The sequence below is a fragment of the Phascolarctos cinereus genome, unplaced genomic scaffold (assembly GCF_003287225.1).
Source record: "Phascolarctos cinereus isolate Bilbo 61053 unplaced genomic scaffold, phaCin_HiC Scaffold_1;HRSCAF=81, whole genome shotgun sequence".
Taxonomy (NCBI): Eukaryota; Metazoa; Chordata; class Mammalia; order Diprotodontia; family Phascolarctidae; genus Phascolarctos; species Phascolarctos cinereus.
The window spans coordinates 279,909,145-279,928,443 of NW_027555514.1; the positions used below are offsets into that span (position 1 = coordinate 279,909,145).

Here is a 19,299-nt window from a genome sequence, read left to right on the forward strand (position 1 = left end):
GCGAGGCTGGCGCGGGCGGGGGCGGAGCAGCGTCTCAGGCCCCGCCCCCAGAAGAAGGGGCGGGGGAGGGGCGTGGCACCATGTGACCGCGAGGCACGCTGGGACTGCTGCGGCTGCGCGTACATGCTGGTCCCTGAGCGTCCTCAGTCACGTGTGAGGGGGCCCGCCGAGATTTAAAGGGGCCACACGGGGCCCTGATCACTAGGGTCGTCCGAAGGTGTCGGGGCCGGGCTGTCTTGACAGGTAGTGAGCTCCCCATCGCCAGCGGTCTTCAAGAAACTGCCTGGTTCGTGGGCGAGGTTTAATTGTGAAGGGCAGCAGGGGAAAAAAATTAACAAGCAAGAGTCCAAGAACTTGGGTTCAGATCCAGCAGCTAAGGGCAGTGTGCACATAGTGCCTTTGAGCTGGGTTCAAATTCCACCTCTGATAGATTCATTAGTTGTGTCACCCTGGGCAAGTCAGTGAACCTCTCTGGGCCTCAGTTTCCTCCCCTTGTAAAATGAGGGGTTGGACTAGCTGACCTCTAAGGTCGCTTCTAGCTTACAACCCTCCCTGGCCTCAGTTTCCTCATCTGTAAACAAGGAGGTTGCCCACTCAGGTCCCTGCCCAGGGGGTCGTTGGAGTTAGAAGACCTGGGCTACAGGCTCTGCCCCCATTCCCTGGGCGAGGCTGCACCTCAGTCTGCTCATCTGTAGAGTGGGGATGAAAGCCCGGCACTCCCTCCCCGTCTCCAGTGCAGTGGGGATGTTGATTTCATTATTCCCAGGAATGATGCAAGGTGCGCGTGCTTGTCTCGGCAGATGACTGTTGGGGGAAGCCTGGCCAGAGGCAGCGTCTGGCCAGCAGGGGTAGTGACCAGTCACGGTGGATGTGACAAAGCAGAGGAGTTGGGAGGTGGATGGAAGCCCCGGGAGCCATCTCTGGCTCTTGAGCAGGGGAGGATAGGTGACAGAGCTCATCTCCCCTGCCTCCCTTTCAAAATAAGAGCTAGAAGGGACCCCCAGGTCATGTCTCGGGCTCCAAAGCTCGATTTTAGAATTGGAAGCTTCCAACCTGGACTGTGACCTTGGCGTTTATGACTGTCTTTCAACATCCTTGGTTTCTTGTGTCACCTGATGTATTTTATTTTAGGTGTTTAAACACCCGATTCTGAGAAGGGTGTTACCCCAACAAACAAACACTGGCTGAAGACTGCCAGGGTTAGACAGCAGAGGCAAGATTTGAACCCGGGATCCTCCACCCACACAGAGCCATCTGCCCCACCAGCCTTTGTTCATGGGCACCTGCTCCCGTACGGCTAGCTCTGGCCAGTGCCGGGAGGGGGCAGATAAGACACAGGAGCAGATAACCATGGGCATTTTATCCACATTTTACCCTGGAAAAAACCAGGCTCAGACCTAATGCAGAGCCAGGGCTAGGGCCAGGACTTGGATGAGGCAAAGATGGGGATGGAGACAACAGGAAGAAATTAGCAGAGGCCACTGCAGGAGACCTTTTACATGCCAGCACTGGGGAGGCTGGCCGTGTCCTTCCCCTGCCACAGCCCTCCCAACAGCACAAGCAGTTCTGGGTGTCATGTTCAGAGGATGAAGATGCTCTGGGTAAAGATGACCAGTATGGGAAGAGTGGAGGCCCAGCCACACATCAGCTGGCAGGAGACGGGTGCCTGGAGCCTTGGGACATGGGGGGAAATGGGAGCTATTCCCAGGCACCGGAAGAGGGACTGTCAGCTGTTCCACAGGGAACCTGAGGGTGGAATTAGGAGCAGCTGGAAAGGTGAAGAGAGCTTGGGGATGAGCACCAGGAGAAAACCTCCCGAAGGCCCAATGGCTCTGGGCTGTGTCTCCTTGGTGTGTGGTGGGCGATTAAGTGGACCCCTATTTAATTCCAATCAGGAGTGATCAATCTGATAGAGTCTAGGTTCTGACCACAGGCCCCAGAACTGTGATCGGCAGCTTCTAAGTTCACTTGCTTAATCACAGAAAGCTGAGGTCCTCCACCTGGTCATGGTGACCAAGGCCAGCCTGGAAGAGGTGACTCAATGACACGGAAAGCCCCCCAGCGATCTTTGCTGCCCCTCCCTCTCAGCATCCCTCCACTGCCCAACACAGTGCTTGGCCAATAGGCGATCCTGGTTGCCAGCCTGGGGCCTGCCTTTCAATCGGCCCATGGGTGTGCTCATCAGGACCTCCTGAAAGGCCAAGATAGGTCTGTCACGGTCTGCTCATTAACCTGTTTGTCACCCCATGGGATTCTGTCTGGGCCCCCTCCTCTGGGCATTGCTTAGGGTTAATCAGGAGCTAAATACTTTTCACGCCTCAAAGGACCACATGAAGGTCACCCATTCCAGACAAGGAAACTGAGGTTTGGCCTGAGAGACCCGGTGAATGCTCTAAAATCCTCTTGTTATCAGGAGCTGCAGGAGCAGATTCACACATAGACCTTGCTATTCCATGCCCCGGGAACACTCCTTCCTTCCTCATCTTACATTGGATTTGCCTAGGGCCCATGCTGGACACGGGTTGGGCGACTGTTGCCTCCCAGATGTGAGGAAGCTCATGCTCACGTGGCCCACGTGGCTTTTTCCTCCCATGATGGCAGCATCAGGGCTGGTAGAGCCCCTGCCCTCATCTCAGCGGGGGGTGGGAGGGAGATTAAGTGCTCCAAGGCTTCTCTCTGTGAGCCTGGCCAGCCTGGCTTATCGCGGGGTTAAGGTGGGGAGGGGCGGCTGCAGGGCAATGAATCCCTCACAGCAGCCCTTCTTTCAGACCTGGGGCCCTCCCTGTTGACCTCAGTGACTGCCTTTTGGGCAGTCCACCAGTCAGTGATTATGCCAAATAGCCAGAGTAAACAGATTAATTAGGCTTCTCCTTTATTTCACCTATTAAACTTCAGTTTATGTAGACGAGACCAATCTTGATGGCGAATGAAGATCTGCAGGGGCATGCATGCCTCTCATGCTTCTTCCTCTGAAAGAGAGGGAGCAGGGTCGTAAGCACACAGCAAAGGCCCCAAGCGGCCCCACTGGGCCCCCCTCAACGGGGGGCACATTTCCTTTTAGTTCCTTGCAGCTGACACCTGCTTTTATTTCAAGGGCTGCTGACCTGAGCCCCATCACACCCAGGGGTTTGCCTGCCCTGGTCCCCTCCCCGCTGGCCCAGAGCTACCCTTGCCACGCCATGGCTCTCAGAGAGGACCTCAAGTACACGTCCTGTCTAGGTGGGCTGCCTGTGGCCACTCAGGCAGTAGCCCAAGGCCTGGCATCAGCCCCAGGGGTCTCTCAGCTCTGCCACTGATTAGCCCCGAGAACCCCCCCCCCATCCCCACCATGGATGGCCTCGTACCAGAGATGTGAGCTATGCTAAGCAAAGGCAGGCCTTGGTGTCCCTGCCCTAGAGCGCCCCCACCCCCACCCTGTGGCCTCTGGGGCAGCCCATACCTTCCTCTTCCTCCTCCTCATCCTCATTGTCCTCGTCCTCGTCGGAGCTGAAGGTGCCATCGGGCAGGCTGTAGACGCGGATCACCTGCTTGTTGGGGTCTTTGAGGATGAGGTACTTGCCCTCCTCCAGCTTCATGCAGATGTCGATCACGCAGCGCAGGATGCCCCAGGCGTTCTCCACGCTCAGGTTGATCTGGCTGGCGAACTCATTGGGCTTGAACTGCTGGGTGCCCAGGATGACGTGCCGAGCCGAGTCTTTGACGTGGTAGCGGGACACGTACCTGCAGAGAGACGGGGTGGGGGCGCGGTGAGCTCGTGGCAGCCCTCACTCACAGGCGCCTGTGCCCTCCGGCCACCCATCTCACCCGAGCTTGAGGTACTCGGATCCGGCCAGCAGCGCGCAGCAGGTCCAGCGTGCCAGTTTGTAGCTGTTGTTTTTTAGCTCCGTGGCGATGACCGCCCCCCGCTGAGAGTCCAGCTTCTGACGCCAGTCCACGCCATTGCAGTGCTGCCGAGGGAAAGCAGAGCCACCAGCGGGCAGTCAGTATCCTGGGGCTCCCTTCCCATCTACACCAGCTCACTGCCCCGGAGGGAACGGGCAGGTGTGAGGGACCTAGAAGGGCTCACAATCCCAAAGGGGAAGAAAGAAACCAGACACTGACACAGCCCAGGCAGTTGCCCGCCAATGACCAGGCACCAGCCACATCCACAACCTGGCCAGGGTGGAGGGTGGGCTTTCCACTGCCCTCTGGGATGTGCTGGTTACATACATAGAGCGTCACCTAAATGGGGTAGAAGCCCGGCGCCCTGAGAAGATCCTCATGGACACTATGGGAGGGAAGCCGAAGAGGTGCTCAGGGGACAAGGGCTGGATCAGCAGGCTCCCCTCGAGAACTGGCGATGAGCCCCGAAGTGGGGTTTGGGGCTACTTTCTGGAAGGCCCAGAATGCCAGGATGAGAGGACCGGGCACAGTCCTGTGGGCTGTGGGTAACTGCCCAGCACTTATGCACAGGGCTGACCTAAGCTCATCACTGGAGAGCTGGGCAAGGCCTTGAGGCCAAGGACCAGAACCTGTTAGGAGGACAACAGTACAGATCTCTAGTGGCCTCTACTGACATAAAGCGCAAGGTCAGCACGATCCATCTGTGGCAGTGGAGGAAAACAAGGCAGAGCTGGAGTGACTACATGGAGCCAGTGGACGGCAGGACGACTGACCGAAGAAAGGATGATGGATGATAACACCGATCGGCATGGGGGAAGGGCAGGAGGGAATCAGGAAGTGACCCCCAATGGTCACAGAACAGAGGAGAGAGTGGAGGGAGGTATGAGGGAAACCAGGCTATTCTGGCATCACACTGGCCCATGGGGGTGGGGTGGATGGGCAGATGAGCGTAGAGAAGGCAAGAAAAAAACCCGATGAGATGAGGTGGCCAGGAGGGCACTGTGGGACGGCCTTTGGGGCAGAATCGGTGTGGGGGCGGTAGGATGTGCATCAACCACAGGGCTCAGACCCTGAATGAGTCTGGAGCAGTGACCCCACTGAACAATGAGGAAGGCGCATGGGATGCTGGACAGGGTCCCTTCCACCTCTGCCTAGATGGGGTGGGGGCAGCTCCAAACCCGTGAGGCCCCTGGCAGAAAACTCCTCCTGGGGAAGTCACTCCCAACTTAGAGCCTCAGTCTCTCCCTGTCCATTCCCCTGTTCCCTACACCCGAGGGGAAGGGAAGTTAGGAGCACATACAGTATCCAGAGACCACGTGCCAGGCACTTTGTTAAGGGCTTAGCAAATGTGACCTCATTGATCACAAACGCGCCCAAATCCCGCCTACCCCGTGGGTAACTCTTGTCCTGCCCTTGTTCACTCCCCTCTCTGATCAGGTTGGCCCTTCCCCCCGTCCCAATCTCCTCTTCCCACCCAAACCCAACGACCTTTTCCCATCCTCGGCCTCTTTGGCTTCGCTGCGGCCTTCGTTTTCCCAACCCTGCCCTGGCTGGAGGCTGCCCAATTGCTCCTCTGTCTCTGGGGAGGAAACTTGGCCTCACTCTCGCCTGCTGACCGTGCATGTGCTCAAGGCTGGCTCGGGCTTTCTCCTCTCTCTGCTGTCTTACTTATGGAACTTGTTGGACCCCCCGGGCCCAATGATCATCTTTTCAGATTCTCAGATCTATTTATCCAGTCCCATAGCACCAGCTGTCTGGTGGACACCTCAAACTCTATGTCCTATAGGCATTCAGAATCCAACATCTCCAAACTTAAAACAGCCGGCAGCTGGCAATGCAGCGGACACAACACTGGGCCTAAAGTCTGGAAGCCCCCAATTCAAATCAGGCCCCAGACTCTAGCTGTGTGACCCTGGGCAAGCCACTTGACCTCTGTTTCCTCAACTATAAAACAGGGACAATAGCATCTACCTCACAGGGCTGTTGACCAAATGAGATCACATTTATAAAAACATAGCACAGTGCCTGGCACATGGGAGGTGCTATATAAAGGCTCAGCCCCTTCTCTTTCCTCTTCAGAATTTCCCTTTTTACTGCTGAGGGTAGCCCCATTCTTCCAGACACCCAGATGCCAATCTTGAGGCCTCCTCATCTCTCATCATCCTTTGTATCCCATCAGTTCTAAATCCTGGCGTCTCCCTCCCTACACCACCTGTCTCACACAAATGCTTCACTCCTCTTAGACAGCCACCACCCTGGCTGAGGACCTCTCCCCTGGAGTCTTCTGGGCAGCTCTGCTCTTCCCAGCCTGGCCTCTTCCTATCATCGCAGGCACGCTGCAAGAGCAGGCTTGCTGGCCCACCTGCTCTGCCTCTCTCAGGAAGCCTTTCTGGGTGTCCCTGGCCCCCAGTTTTTCCAAGGTTACCTTCCCCCTACTCTGGATTCATCTCGTCTGTTCTGATCTATCCTGTGGTCTCCCTATTAGCATGTACGCTCCTCGGGGGTGTGAGGCAGGATTGCCTTTTTTTACATCCTCAGCAAGGGACAGACAGAAGACTGCCTGCGGGCACTGAGAAGTGAGCGGGCTGCCCTGTTGTTTCTCACCCCCCTCTCCCTGGGGTGTTCGAGGCCAGTTCTAAGAGAAGGTGTCTAAGCAAGGAAACCACAGCTTCTGCATCAGCTCGTGGCACGTCCCTCCAAGCAACAAGTGAGGGGGCGGCAGAGAAGCCCTTTCCTGTAGAGAGCCAATGAGGCCTGGCAGCGGCCATCACCGGGACCACAAGAGGGAGGAACAATGGAGGAAGTGTTTCTGGGACCATCTAAGCATTCCTCAGATGAGTGCGACCAGACCAGGTCAGTAACGAAGCTGGGAGAAAGGAAACCAAGGCATGGAAGGGGAGGCTGCCAGGCGGCACATAAGGCTTTCAGACCAAGCTACTGTGGGAGAAACAGAAAGACTGAAGCTCAAAGACACTGCCTCTCAATGGCAGTGAGAAGCCTGTGGGAGGCAGGGATGCAGCAGAGAGTGGGCAGCGGGGAGCAGGGGTGGCCACAGGCCAAGGCTGGCAGAGAATTCCGCGTCACTCCGCGTGGGGCCAGACAGCACTCACCCTGGAGTCCCACTCATTGAGGGTCTTGATGTTGATGAAGGACACCTCCCCGTTGGCCCCCGTCATCACGCCGTCGTGCTCACAGCGGACAATGAGGTCGATGTCGTCCCCGAGTTTCCACCTGCGGTACCTGGGAGGGGCAGAAGGAAGACTCAACACCCGGCCTAGCCTGAGCTTCCTGCCCTGGGCCCCGTGGATCACGTCTGCCCCAAACAAAGATGCCGTACCGGTACGCCACCGAGGCAATTTCATTCTTGTCCATGTCATCCTCCACGAAGGGATTTGGGTTGGGAAACTTGTATCTCTCCTTTCCCTGTGCAAAATTCAGAAGAGGTGGTGAATGTGCTCTAAGGCTAGGGGCAGAGCAATGAGGGGAGGACAGCGTGGCACCCCATCCCACCCGCTGGCACTGCCCAGCACAGAGGCCAGACCCGGCCCGGTACGCCCCAGCGAAGCCTGGGCACAAGCCGCAGTCCCTAGCCATGTTTATAAAGGGCTCAGCCAGGGCCATTTCTCTGCTTTCTCACCATTCTCAGGCACTGCTGGGAGAAGTTGTGATTGATGTAGGTGGCCTCCATGGCAAGGTTACGGGGCGAGTTGAAGGAGTTGCCTTCATCCTGAGGGGGCTCGTTGGCAGTTTCGCTCACAGTCAGGAGGTCTATGAGGGAAACAGGAAGGTGAGAGGCTCTGAGCAAGCAGACCGGGGCCTGCCTCACCACCCAGGGTGGGAGCAGAAGGCCCCAGCTGGTGCAGGGCACACCCTTTCCCACCCCTTTGAAGGCCACCTTGCTCACTGTAGGTAATGAAGGCACAGGGTGACAGATGACAGGCCTGAACTAACCAAAGGGATCCTTCTGGACCAACGTCCGCTAGGACAACTCACCAAAGTCCGAGTTGTCCCTCTTGTCAAAGAAGAGCTTGGACCCCACCCTCTGGACGACGATGTCCCAGGAATAGACGGAGCGGGTGCAGCTCATCAGCGTGGCCAGGATGGCGTCTGTGGCGAACACGTTGCCCTGAGTCTTTGCCAGCTGCCGAGAAAACAGTCAAGGGTCAGTCACTCACTGGGGCAGGAGCGGTTTACGGGCTAAGCTGGTGCCCACTGAGATGCAGAAGCGGCCAATTCGCCAGCTAGCACTGTGGCCCCCATCACCCCAGGGGAGTGTGAGCCACTTCACGACCTTGCCTAGGGCAGTGGGGCCTCAGCTTTACGTCTTGCCCCCCTATGTGCATGAAGGCCAGGGCTGGCTGGTGCCTGGATGCCCTGCTCTGGGTGGGGGGGCTCACGTGAGGGTGGGAGGGGAGGAGGCGGCCGAGGAGCAGAACTGAAGGGAAGCACCTTGCGGATGACGGGGTCGTCTGTCGTGGTGACGGTGTGGAAAATACGCTTGATGCTCCGCAGAGGCTTCTCGTTCCTTGTGGTGATCCGGTCAAAGGCTTTGTCGTAATACTCCAGGGCCCCACAGCACTCACTGCGGGCATGAGAAGGCGAGGCAGAGATAGGCAGTCAGCCAAAGGAGAGCCGCTGACCCGCACGGAGGGATGTGGGGTAGGGAAGGGGCCACTCACATGTCCTGCGGCTCGGACACTTCCAAGTAACGCATCTTCATCAACTGAGGAAAATCCATTTCTTCCTTCACTTCCCAGTCACTCCTAACCTCGACGGAAGAATCCCGAGGTTTCTGTGGAGGCAAGTCATGGAGAAAGAAAAAGGAGCGTGTACACCAAGGCCAGCTAATCGACACTCGAGCCCTGCTAGGCCAAGGCCTCTCTCCATGGGCTGAGCGGGGACCCTGGGAGGGAGAGAGGAAATGGGTGCCCCGCCCCGGGGGAGCCGGAGATGCGCCTTGGCACACCCCAGCTCAGAGATGGCTCCTACCTGGGATTTTTGGTCCCATTTCTGCCTGACTCCAAACTGCTTCTGGAATTTTTTTTGCAGACGTATGCGGTCTCTGAAAAGCCAAGGAAAATGCAACTTTAGCAGAAGGAGGTGTCCCCGGGGCTGGCCTGCTCCTCATAATGAATGGATGACCTCTCTCTCCAGCAAAGCTCTAAGAGCCCTGATGCTTCCCCTGTGTCTTTGTCAATGGGACAATCATTAGAAAGCTGAGGCCACAGCCACGCAGGACGCTTCAGCGCCCAGGCAGGGCAGCCTCTTCTTCTTACGGGCAATCACACGCATGGCTTCTTCTCTGCTTCCCTAAGGTGACTGTAGGGGAGCACAGCCTGGGATGACCTCGGGGGTAACCACAACCTGGCCAGCCCAGCCTAGGGGAGCAGGCACACCCTGGCTTCTGCTTGGGTCACTCGATGGCACGGTCCACCATGGGGAGAACAGGCCCTCACCTCTCTTTCTGCTTGGCGCTCTTGGGCAAGGTCTGAAGGTTGAACTGCAACATGTTCCGACGGTCCTTGTCCCTCCGCAGGTTCCGCTGAGGACCACGAAGAGGGGACAGTCACGTTAGACAGGGCGCCAGAAGGGCCAATACTGTGATGGCTTAGTGCTACCACCTCCCCGCACAAATGCCAGGGCCCTAGAAGTAAGCCTGGTGCCTGGGGGCGCAGGTGGGAAACATCCGGAATTAGGAGTCGACACCCCCGCCTCCCTGTGTCCTAAGCCACTGTAACGGGTTTTGTCTGAGTGTCTTCTTCGGCCACTTTAAAAGAGCTTACGCAGCATGGCTGGACCATCTGGTCGATAAAAGCCACCGAGTGGACTTCACTGGGCCAAGAGGAACAAATGCATGCCAGCTTTGAGAGGAAGTGGCAGCAAAGGGCAGACTGGGCTAGAAAAGCACTTTTTAGAGTTCTTGAAGCTCTTCCCACGCTAGGTACCCTAAGTCATGGCTGTTCTTGGGGAACAGAGGACCTGACTGCAGGTCCAAAGACTGAAGACTCAATGACAGTTCCATCGGCCCCCATACACAAATCAAATTATATAAAGAAAAGGAGCAAAGCATAACTGAAATTGTTAAAAGGTTTCTACTCTAAAACCATTAAAATGAACTCTGCCTTTATCCCTGGAGAAGCATGCTGCTTCAAGTGGCTGAGCTGCCCCCCACCCCCCTAAGTCAGGGCAGGTCCAGCCAGTTCCCCGCCCCGTGACTCCACCCATCCATGGACACCATTCTATGGGAATGTGGTTGAAGCCGGGCTACAGCTTCTTACAGCCAATATGACCCTCTGTGATGAAAAGTTCTTGCTATCCACCATTTTGGGTTTGGACTGAACCTGTGACTTCAGGGGTAAAGGAGCTCTCAGGTGAGGAAAGTCCCTCTACCACGGCAGGCTGGCACTCGTCTCACAACTCAGCTTGCCAGAGTCACACAGACTGGCCCCTAAGCAAGTCAAATGCTTATCCACTCCAGAATAAAAACCTTTTCAGCCCTACCTGTAAGGAGCCCTGACATGGAGAGAAATTACCAATGGGCCACTTTCTCCCAAGGAAAGCCTGACTTCAGTGGATGAATGGACCCCAAACCCCACAGGCCAGTATCTGCAGCAATGCCTGAACCCCAATGGCAGGCCCCCCAAGATGGCCTGGTCCTACCTGGGCAAACCTCATCCTATTCCTCTGGTAAGCCGTCTTCTGGATCCGGGCCGTGTCTACTAGCTGGAAGCTGGTCTCATCCTCCTCGTGGAAATATGCATACTGACTTCCACCACCAAACTGGGAGGAATATTTATCTGAAGAGACAACATGCCAAACACTTACTCAGAGCTGCCAGGGAGCTTTGCGGTCCCTAGCGTAAGGCCTTCCGATGAAGCGCCAGGCCCGCGGAGGGGAGGCCCAGGGCTCACACAGTACAACAAATGCTTTTCACATGTCATCTTCCCCGAGTTCCAACTTCTGAAAGTCAATTCAGCAACACTTACTCGTATACCTCTTATCCTGGTAGGTGGCCCCTGTCCAGTCTGCAACCTAATCGGGATGACAAGGAGAGAGAGAGAGAACGCACAGGTCAGCAGGCCGAGTGACTGCTGCCTCAGAAATCCCCCGTCAGGGACAGACGGAGCAGTGTGGCTAACACAAAAGACGGGCTGGTGCCTCAGGAAGCATCTCGCCTCTCATAGCAACTTTCAGAAGGTCACGGCCCGTCTCAGCAGGCACCGTCACAAGGAAGACGGGAGTTGTGCTTTTGAGAGGATGAAAACTCTAGCCCACGCTGCTGGCCAGCCTCGGCACGGCTTCGCAAATCAGAATCCTTTCTACCCCGCAATTACCTTTCCCAGACGATCTCCTTTACTGAAGGGCTGATAGGGCATGTCCCGAAATTGTTCAGGGACTGCACAGGGACCCCAGCCTGAGGGGTTGTCCTGGATCACTGGAGTCATGAATTTTGCCATATTCTAAAACCTTGAAAAGACAAACAGAGCATTACTGCCAGATGTGGAGAAGCTCAAAGGGAAAGAGCTGCTGCTCCCCTCCCGGTCCCAAGCCTGGCTGAAGGAACCCAACCACACTCGCATTTTGTCACATACTCCTATAGGGCTCTACAGTTTTTAGGTCACCCCCCTTGCATTTTCTGACTTCAACAACCACTAACGCAGGCAGCACAGGGATTATTATCCGATTTTACAGCTGACGAAGCCAAGCTTAGAGAAATGACACCTGAGGTCCCACCCATGGCATGAGTGCAAAGGATCCTTCCCTGAAGACATTTGTTACTCAGTCATTTCAGACTCTTTGTGACCCCATCTGGGGTTTTCTTGGCAAAGATACTGGAGTGGTTTGTTATTTCCTTCTCCAGCTCATTTTCCAGATGAGGAAGCTGAGGCAGACAGGATGAAGTGACCTGTCCAGAGTCACACAGCCAGGAAGTGCTTGAGGCTGGATATAAACTCAGGTCTTCCCGACTCTAGTTTGCTCACAAATGACGATGTATCTGTCTCTGAGGTGCATTTTCATTTGGGTCATGATCACTAAGAAACTGAAGGGTCTCTGCATATTCAGAGACAGCACACAAATCCAGATCTGGTCATTTTCAAGCTAAAGTCGTGACGCTGTTACATTGTAACACTGTAAGATATATCCTTGTAATTATACACCACAATGACAAACTACAATTGTAAAACTGTACTACGCTTCTACCCTGACACCTGTCCTGTTTTCATCCTGACACTGACCGGAAGGAGAAGGCCCACCACAAACACGAGTGGGTTCCACGTCCCTGACCTGGCGCAGGAGCCGGCTCTGCAGCTGCTGGGGAGGCCCAGAGTGAAGGGCTGCACCAAGACCCGCCCCTCCCTCGCTCAATTCCCCAGGAAACCCGGCAGTGGCTTCGCTATTTCCACGGAACTTATGGGGAGGGGGACGTTTAGCTCGACCCTTCGAAACTCGTTCTCAGGACCCCTGGGGGGTGGGCATGGGCACAGGAGAGGAAGCCCGAGGGAGGAAAAGGTCACTGTTCGCCCGCGGAACCTCAGTCTCCCTCTCTGTAAAGTGGGGCCAGTGGCACCGCGCCCCCGTATTTAACAGAAGCTGGAGACCTGGGATCTCAAAGCACCGCTGTCAGGGCTTGGGGCTCCCAGAGTGATCAGACCAAGCCCTTTCCGGCCCAGCCGTACAGGCCGGGAAACTGAGGCCGGGCAAGAGGCCCGGCTGGAGTCGCTGCCTCCGGAATACGCAGGAGTCGGGTTCCGCATGCGCCGCGGTGTCCTCCCGGGTCCCCAGGCCCCGAGGCCGGCGCCGCTCACCTGTTCAGGCCGCGGCCAGTCCCGATGGAGACGGATGGTTTCGGGCCCGGTACCGGCGCCGCCAGCCACTCTACCGCGGCCCACCAGGAAGGGACCAGGGGTGCGCGCGCAGCCCCCGGCGCCGTAAAGCGATGCGGCGCGGCCGGCCCTGTCGTAGAACAGCGGGAAAATGCGCTGTCTCACTCTCTCCGGGAGGGGGAGATGGGAGGCAGGGCGAAGCCGTAGAGCCGTAAAGGGAAGCGAAGCCCGGAAATGCGTCACAGCCTTAGAGGGAGAAAAAAGGGATTGGACCGAGGCATGTCCACGTTACGTAACCCCCACATCCGGCGAGGGGGCGGGATCACGCTTACGCTTAGAACGCGGCGTGGAGGTGGGGATGATTACAACCTTCCCTCCCAGTATCCCATAATGCCCCGCGGAAAAGCACGCCGGCTCTCCCGGTGCTTCGTGCAGGGGGCGGTTCCTTTCTCCTGCCCCTCAATATCCCACAATGCCCCGTGGCTGCCTCAGTTCTCTGACCCTGGGCGTTATCGAGGCCGGTCAGGCCTGGTGCATGGGCTGTAGGTGCCGCGCTTCTCGGTGTTATTGGTGCCCCCCCTCCTCCCACCACGGTGCGCTCTGTCTCCGTCCCTCTGCCACTGCCATGATAATTATAACCGCAGTTAGCATTTACATGGCACTTGAAAGTTTGCGAAGCATGTGACAAGTGTATGATGTGACATTGTCTGACCTGGGGTCAGGAAATCCTGGGTTCAAATGCAGCCGCATGCACTTACTGGCTGTAGGACCCTGGGCAGGTCACTTCACTTCTGCCCGCCTCAGTGTCCTCATCTGTAAAATGGGGATGAAATGGCTACCTTTAGTGGGTGGTTGGGAGGTGCCAGTGAGATAAATGTATGCAAAGCTTTGTGGACTTGGAGGCATGATATAAACCGTAGCTAGTACCCCTGTAATATTTGAGGAGAAGTGGGAGTCCACCTGGGAGGGTAGGATGTGGAGTCTGGATGCCCTGGCTTCAAATCCCATGCTGGACCCTTCCTAGCAGTGTGACCCTGGACAAGTCACAAGCTCCCAGGGCTTCAGTTTCCTCACCTGTAAGGTCCCTTCTGATGAGGATGAGATCTAGACCCCAGAAAGGAAAATCCCTGGACTTTCCCACTTGGCCAAATCTCTGGCATTCGCCTGAGGCTATAATGCCATCAACTAGCCCTTAGTGGTAGCTACACCCAATCTCCTTACCTCCCTATGGCCCCAGGCCACTTCCCACCCTTATTCCTATCTAGGCTCCATTCTCCCTTGGCCACGTGGTCCAGGTGCCTGGACCTCATATAGCCTCATAGACCACTCCTAGATCCCTCTCATAGTCTTTCTGTGTCTAAGATCCATCTTGTCTCCATTTAAAATGCTGAGATTCTTATAATCAAGCCACTGTTCAGATTCTCAAAATCTAGCCACGGGCTCAGATTCTTACACTCTAGCCAATAGCTCTCTAATGTTCAGACTCCTTGCCTTTGGCAGAAAGAAGACTTGGTTTGAATTCTTGCAGCACGGACCCCGTGTTGTGATTTTGGGGTCCCAGCACCCCTAAACCTCTAGATCTCATCACTTCCAGCTCTAAAGCTATTCCTATAAGATAGAATCACAGAGATCCTATTAGAGATCATATACATCAATCCATTGTTGTTCAGTCGTTTTTTTTCAGTCATGTTTGACTCTTTGTGACCCTATTTGGGGTTCTCTTGGCAAAGATACTTGAGTACTTTGCCATTTCCTTCTCTAGCTCATTTGCAGATGAGGAAATTGAGGCAAATAGGGTGAAGTGACTTGCCCAGGGTCACACAGCTAGTGCGTGACTGAGGCTGGATTTGAATTCAGGAAGATGAGTCTTCCTGACTCTGGGGGACCCCTGCACTATGGTACCCTCTAGCTATCCTTTAAGGAGTCCTGTTTTGATCCAGGAAAAGATTGGGGCTGGTTAACTGCTTATGGCTGACTTTAGGGGTGGGGTGGAACTTTCCCAGAATCACTGAATGTCAGAATTGGATGTTATCCTGACCTTGTTTGTAGACCAGAGGGTCTCTACTTCGGACGTCGTCCCATCTGTTAGGAAGTAGATGAAATCAGCCTCTTTGGAACGTCCCCCCCACTGATGCTCGTCCTGCCCTCCAGGGCCATCCAGGGCATTTCTGACCCCCTTCTGCAGGGTGACCTTTTAGATGCTCGACCACACTGTCAGGCACCCCCTTCCTCCCCACCACACCCTCTCTTCTCAAGCATAAAGGACCACACCTCGTTTTGCCTGTCCTCACAGGGTGGGATTTCAAAACTTCTTTATCTCTGTTCCCCTCCTCAGGATATGCTCCATAACTTCCTTTCTAAAATTGAAGAGATGCCTGGGATTGAGCACCACGGGGCAGAGAACAGCAGGTTGGGGATGCTGCTACACTTAGCTTTAATGTGACCCAGACATGGACGGGTGTGGACTGGGCCAAGCTCATTAGAGGAGAAGGATGTTGAGCTGGGTCTCAGGGGAGGGCCAATCCTACCTTCGCCTGAGGAAGACAAGAGGCCCCAGAGCCAGACATGGACGTATGTGTGCCAGGGGCAAGCCCAGCACTCAGAGAAACAGACAGGGTCAGCAAGGGTTAAAGAGAAGGCAGCCGCCAGGCCTCTGTCAGCTTGGACAGCTTAAACTTTTGTCTCCTTTTGCCTTATTTCAGCCTTTCCCAAAATTCCCCAGTTCAGCCTTTAAGCCTGAGAGAGTCTGGACAGAATCAAGACAAGGATTTGCTGACAAAGTGCGCAGTGATCTAAGGAGAAAGGAGAGAAGGAGCCTTCTGGGCCGGTGGTGAAGCTTTTCCTGACCCCCTGGGGGCGTTTCTGACCAGGCCAGCTCTCTGGCCACACTCCCTATCCCCTCTGCCCATCATCTCCCCAGCTAATCAGGGCTGGGTTCTGTAATGCCAGTCCTTCAGCCCAAATGAGGGGTGTGGGGAATGTGGGAATTTCAGGCATCTTACCAAGATATATGTGTGTGTGTGTGTGTGTGTGTTGGATTATTTTCAGAGCTTTACCTCTGCTGTGCTTTTTAAAAGATCCCTGCCGGTATCTGTCTTACACAGATCTGAGACTTTATAATTTATGAGGAACTTTGGAATATATGGTATTAGGGATGTTACTCCTCTCTATAGAGTCATGACTACTTTGTGAGGTGAGGAGCAGAGGAGAGATTTTTGTGTTTGTTTTAAAGCTGAAGAAATTGAAGCTTCCTTCTTGTTACAAGTGGGGAAACTGAGACTCAGAGGTCATAGTTCATAGGAAGCTCATTTGGCCTCCTCCCTTTGTATTACAGGTGGGGAAACTGAGGCTCAGAGGTCATAGTTCATAGGAAGCTCTTTTGGCCTCCTCCCTTCATGTTAGAGATAGAAAAACTGAGGCTCAGAGGTCATACCTCATAGGGTGACCATTTGACCCTCCTCTCATATTATAGGGGAGGAAACTGAGCCTCCAGAGGTGAAATGAGATGTCCAAGATGATAGAGCTGGGACCAGAAGCTGGAGATCCTGGGGGCCCAGTTTAGTCATCCTCCTATCATACCCCCCTCTTCCCAATTACTTAATGTAGGCTCAGAGATTTCTTGCTGGAAGTTATCTAGCTCCATTCCCTCATTTTACTAATGGGTAACCAGTGCCCTTGTTACACAGATGAGGAAACTGAGGCTGAGAGAGAGAGGCAATGATTTGGGTAAGGTCATACAGGTAGAATATGGTGAGGCTGGATTCAAACCCAGTGCCTGGCACCTAGTAGGTGCTTGAGTGATTGATTGAAGGAAAGCTGGCCCCTCTGACTGCAGACCCTGGGCTCTTTGCCCTGGACTGTGCTGCCCCCCTTTTGGGGAGCTCAAAGAGCCCAGGTGGCTGCTCAGATGTTGTAGGAAGATATGGAGAGGGAACATGGAAAAGAGGGCATTGCATCATCCTGCTGAAGTTGGGGGATGGGGAGGGGGCCAAGCAGGGAGAGGAAGGGAAGCCTTTGACTCACCGCTCTGCCCCTGCCTCCCAGGCTCTTGTCGCCCCAGCAGGTTCTAAAATAGAAAACCTGGGAGGATTCAGGCCTTTAAGAGCCTCAGGATGAAAGGCATGCCATCCATTCAGAGTCTCTGGGATTCATAATCATTTTTTATTCCAACTGAATGTAGACTCAGTCATCACAGGACCGATTCTCAGAATAGAGAGGTAGGAACCTGTTGAATCAGCCAGCCCACTTCCTGCCACCCTCGGGCATCTCTCCAAGTGCTGAGCCATCATCCACTTTCTGCTGGAGCCGAAGATAAATTGAGATTCATGGCCCTGGCTACAAGAGGCAAAACAGATGTCCATTTTCCATCCTTTCCTGCTGTCTTTAGCACCAAAACACTTTACCGGCTTGGAGCAATCTTGTTGTTTTCTCTCAGATGAACCCTCTCTAAACACTTTCCTTGGCCCTCAGATTTCTCTGTGACAGGCTGGTGGGGGAGCTGGCTAGATTCCTTGTCAGAGGACCTGGGGTCAGATTCCAGCTCGGCCACATTCTACCTGGGTGACCTTGCCTTTCCTCATTCGTAAAGCCTGAGAACTGGAGTTAGTAGGTGATCTCTGAGCTCCTTCTAGCTGAAAAATTCTGGGACAGACGCTTAGAGATAAGTAAGGATCATTTCATTCCTTGAGCCTGTCTCTCCAGAGCCTAGCACAGTGCTCTGGCACACAGTAGGGGCTTAATAAATGCTTGTTTCTTCGTTTGATTTCCTTACTCAAAGTTCATACTTTTAATGATCTCTCCATAGGCATCATTGTAGGCAAGCTGTATATATATTCTCTTTCCTTCCTTCCTTCCTTCCTTCCTTCCTTCCTCTCTCTCTCTCTCTCTCTCTCCTCTCTCTCTCTCTTTCCTTTCTTTCTTTCTTTCTTTCTTTCTTTCTTTCTTTCTTTCTTTCTTTCTTTCTTTCTTTCTTTCTTTCTTTCTTTCTTTCTTTCTTTCTTTCTTTCTTTCTTTCTTTCCTTCCTTCTTTCTTCTATTTTTTAGACAATTGGGGTTAAGTGACTTGCCCAGGGTCACCCAGCTAGTAAGTGTCAAGTGTTTGGTCTGAGGCCGGATTGGAACTCAGGTCCTCCTGACTTCAGGGCTGGTACTCTATCCACTGTGCCACCTAGCTGCCCCACTCTAATCAATTCTTGAAGGTCCTACTTATTTCACTCTGTATCGTTTCCTACAAATCTCAGAAGTTTCTGAATCCTGCGTATTTGTCACTGCACAGTTACAGTCTATGACGTAGAATGGTTTGTTCAGCCTTTTCCTAATCAAGGGGCTCCCACTCTGCTTCTAGCTCTGTAAGTGGGGCCAGGCACCGTGTGAGGAGATGAGGGGACAAAGGGAAGGAAAAAGGGCAGTCACAGACAGCTGGGGCTGGGAGGGGCCACATCCCCACTCTGGATTGGCTTCCTCATCTGGAAAGCAAGGATGCTTGGGCTCATCATGTACTAATGTTCTATGGACAGGAGACTCCAGGGAGCCCCTCCCCTCTCTGACATTTCAAGGTCATACTAGGCAGGGTCCTGACAGCCTTCCAAGCCTTAGTATGTATCACTCCCCTTCTGGCATTCATTGGTCCAGGCAAATTGGCTTTCTCTCTGTTACTCTCACGTGACAATCCGTCTTCCATCTCCAAGCCTTTGCATAGGCTGTCCCTTATGCCTGGAATGCATTTAGATTCCTAGGTGGCTAAGTGAATAGAACATCAGGCCTGGAGTCAGGAAGACCTGAGTTCAAATCCAGCCTATTTGTGTGACCTTGGGCAAGTTCACTTCACCCTGTTTGCCTTGGTTTCTTCATCTGTCAAATGAGCTGGAGAAAGAAACGGCAAACTTTTCCAGTATCTTTGCCAAGAAAACCCTGAAAGGGGTCACAGAGTGTCACACAGGACTTCAAAATGACTAAACAGCACCAGTATGCCTCTTAGCGTGTCCCTAGTCTCTTTCTGTGTTTAGCACTACCTTCTAAATGAGGCTTTTCCTGACCCATGACTGCTAGACCTCCTTCTGAAATGACCTTACATTTATCTTGTATATATGTTGCATTTACTTATGTATTAACATTGTGTTTTCTGATAAATTGCATGTATGTTGTATGTACTTTGGCATTCATGTTGTGTCTCCTGATAGAATGTAAACTGCTCGGGGGCAGGGATGGCTTTATTTTTGTTTTTGCATCCCTAGCACCCAGCACAGTGCCTGGCACGTGGTAAGGAGGCATATAATCAAGGCTTGTTGGTTGTAACATGGGGTCAATCTTACTTACCCTACCTCCCTCCTATTTAAGCTTCAACCATGTAATCAATCAACTGGCAAACCATCACTAAATGCTGCTGTGTGCCAGTAACTATCTATAAAGATAAAAATGAAACCACCTGGCCCTCATGGAGTTTCCATTCTATCATGGGCTAGGCACTGTGCCAGGCTCTAGGGACACAAAGGCAAAAATAAAACTATCCCTGCCTTCAAGGGGCTTTTGTTTACCGAGAAGGAAGATGAAACTCAGAGAAGTAATGTCATTTAGTGAAGGTCACACAGCAAGT

At 53.9% G+C, this 19,299-nt stretch overlaps 1 protein-coding gene across 1 annotated transcript; it reads right to left on the reverse strand.

Annotated features, from left to right (window-relative positions):
* Positions 1–2,855: 2,855 nt before the first annotated feature.
* EIF3D (eukaryotic translation initiation factor 3 subunit D) lies at positions 2,856–12,820 on the reverse strand. Its single transcript, XM_020982498.2, has 15 exons — positions 12,690–12,820; positions 11,217–11,349; positions 10,869–10,914; positions 10,543–10,679; positions 9,339–9,424; positions 8,872–8,944; positions 8,562–8,674; positions 8,332–8,464; positions 7,876–8,023; positions 7,520–7,650; positions 7,220–7,305; positions 6,993–7,122; positions 3,805–3,947; positions 3,440–3,720; positions 2,856–2,969 (listed from the first exon to the last, which is right to left on the reverse strand). The coding sequence occupies exons 2-15, from the start codon at positions 11,337–11,339 to the stop codon at positions 2,956–2,958; spliced, it is 1,644 nt and encodes a 547-aa protein (XP_020838157.1). The 5' UTR covers positions 11,340–11,349; positions 12,690–12,820; the 3' UTR covers positions 2,856–2,955.
* Between the last annotated feature and the right edge of the window lie 6,479 nt (positions 12,821–19,299).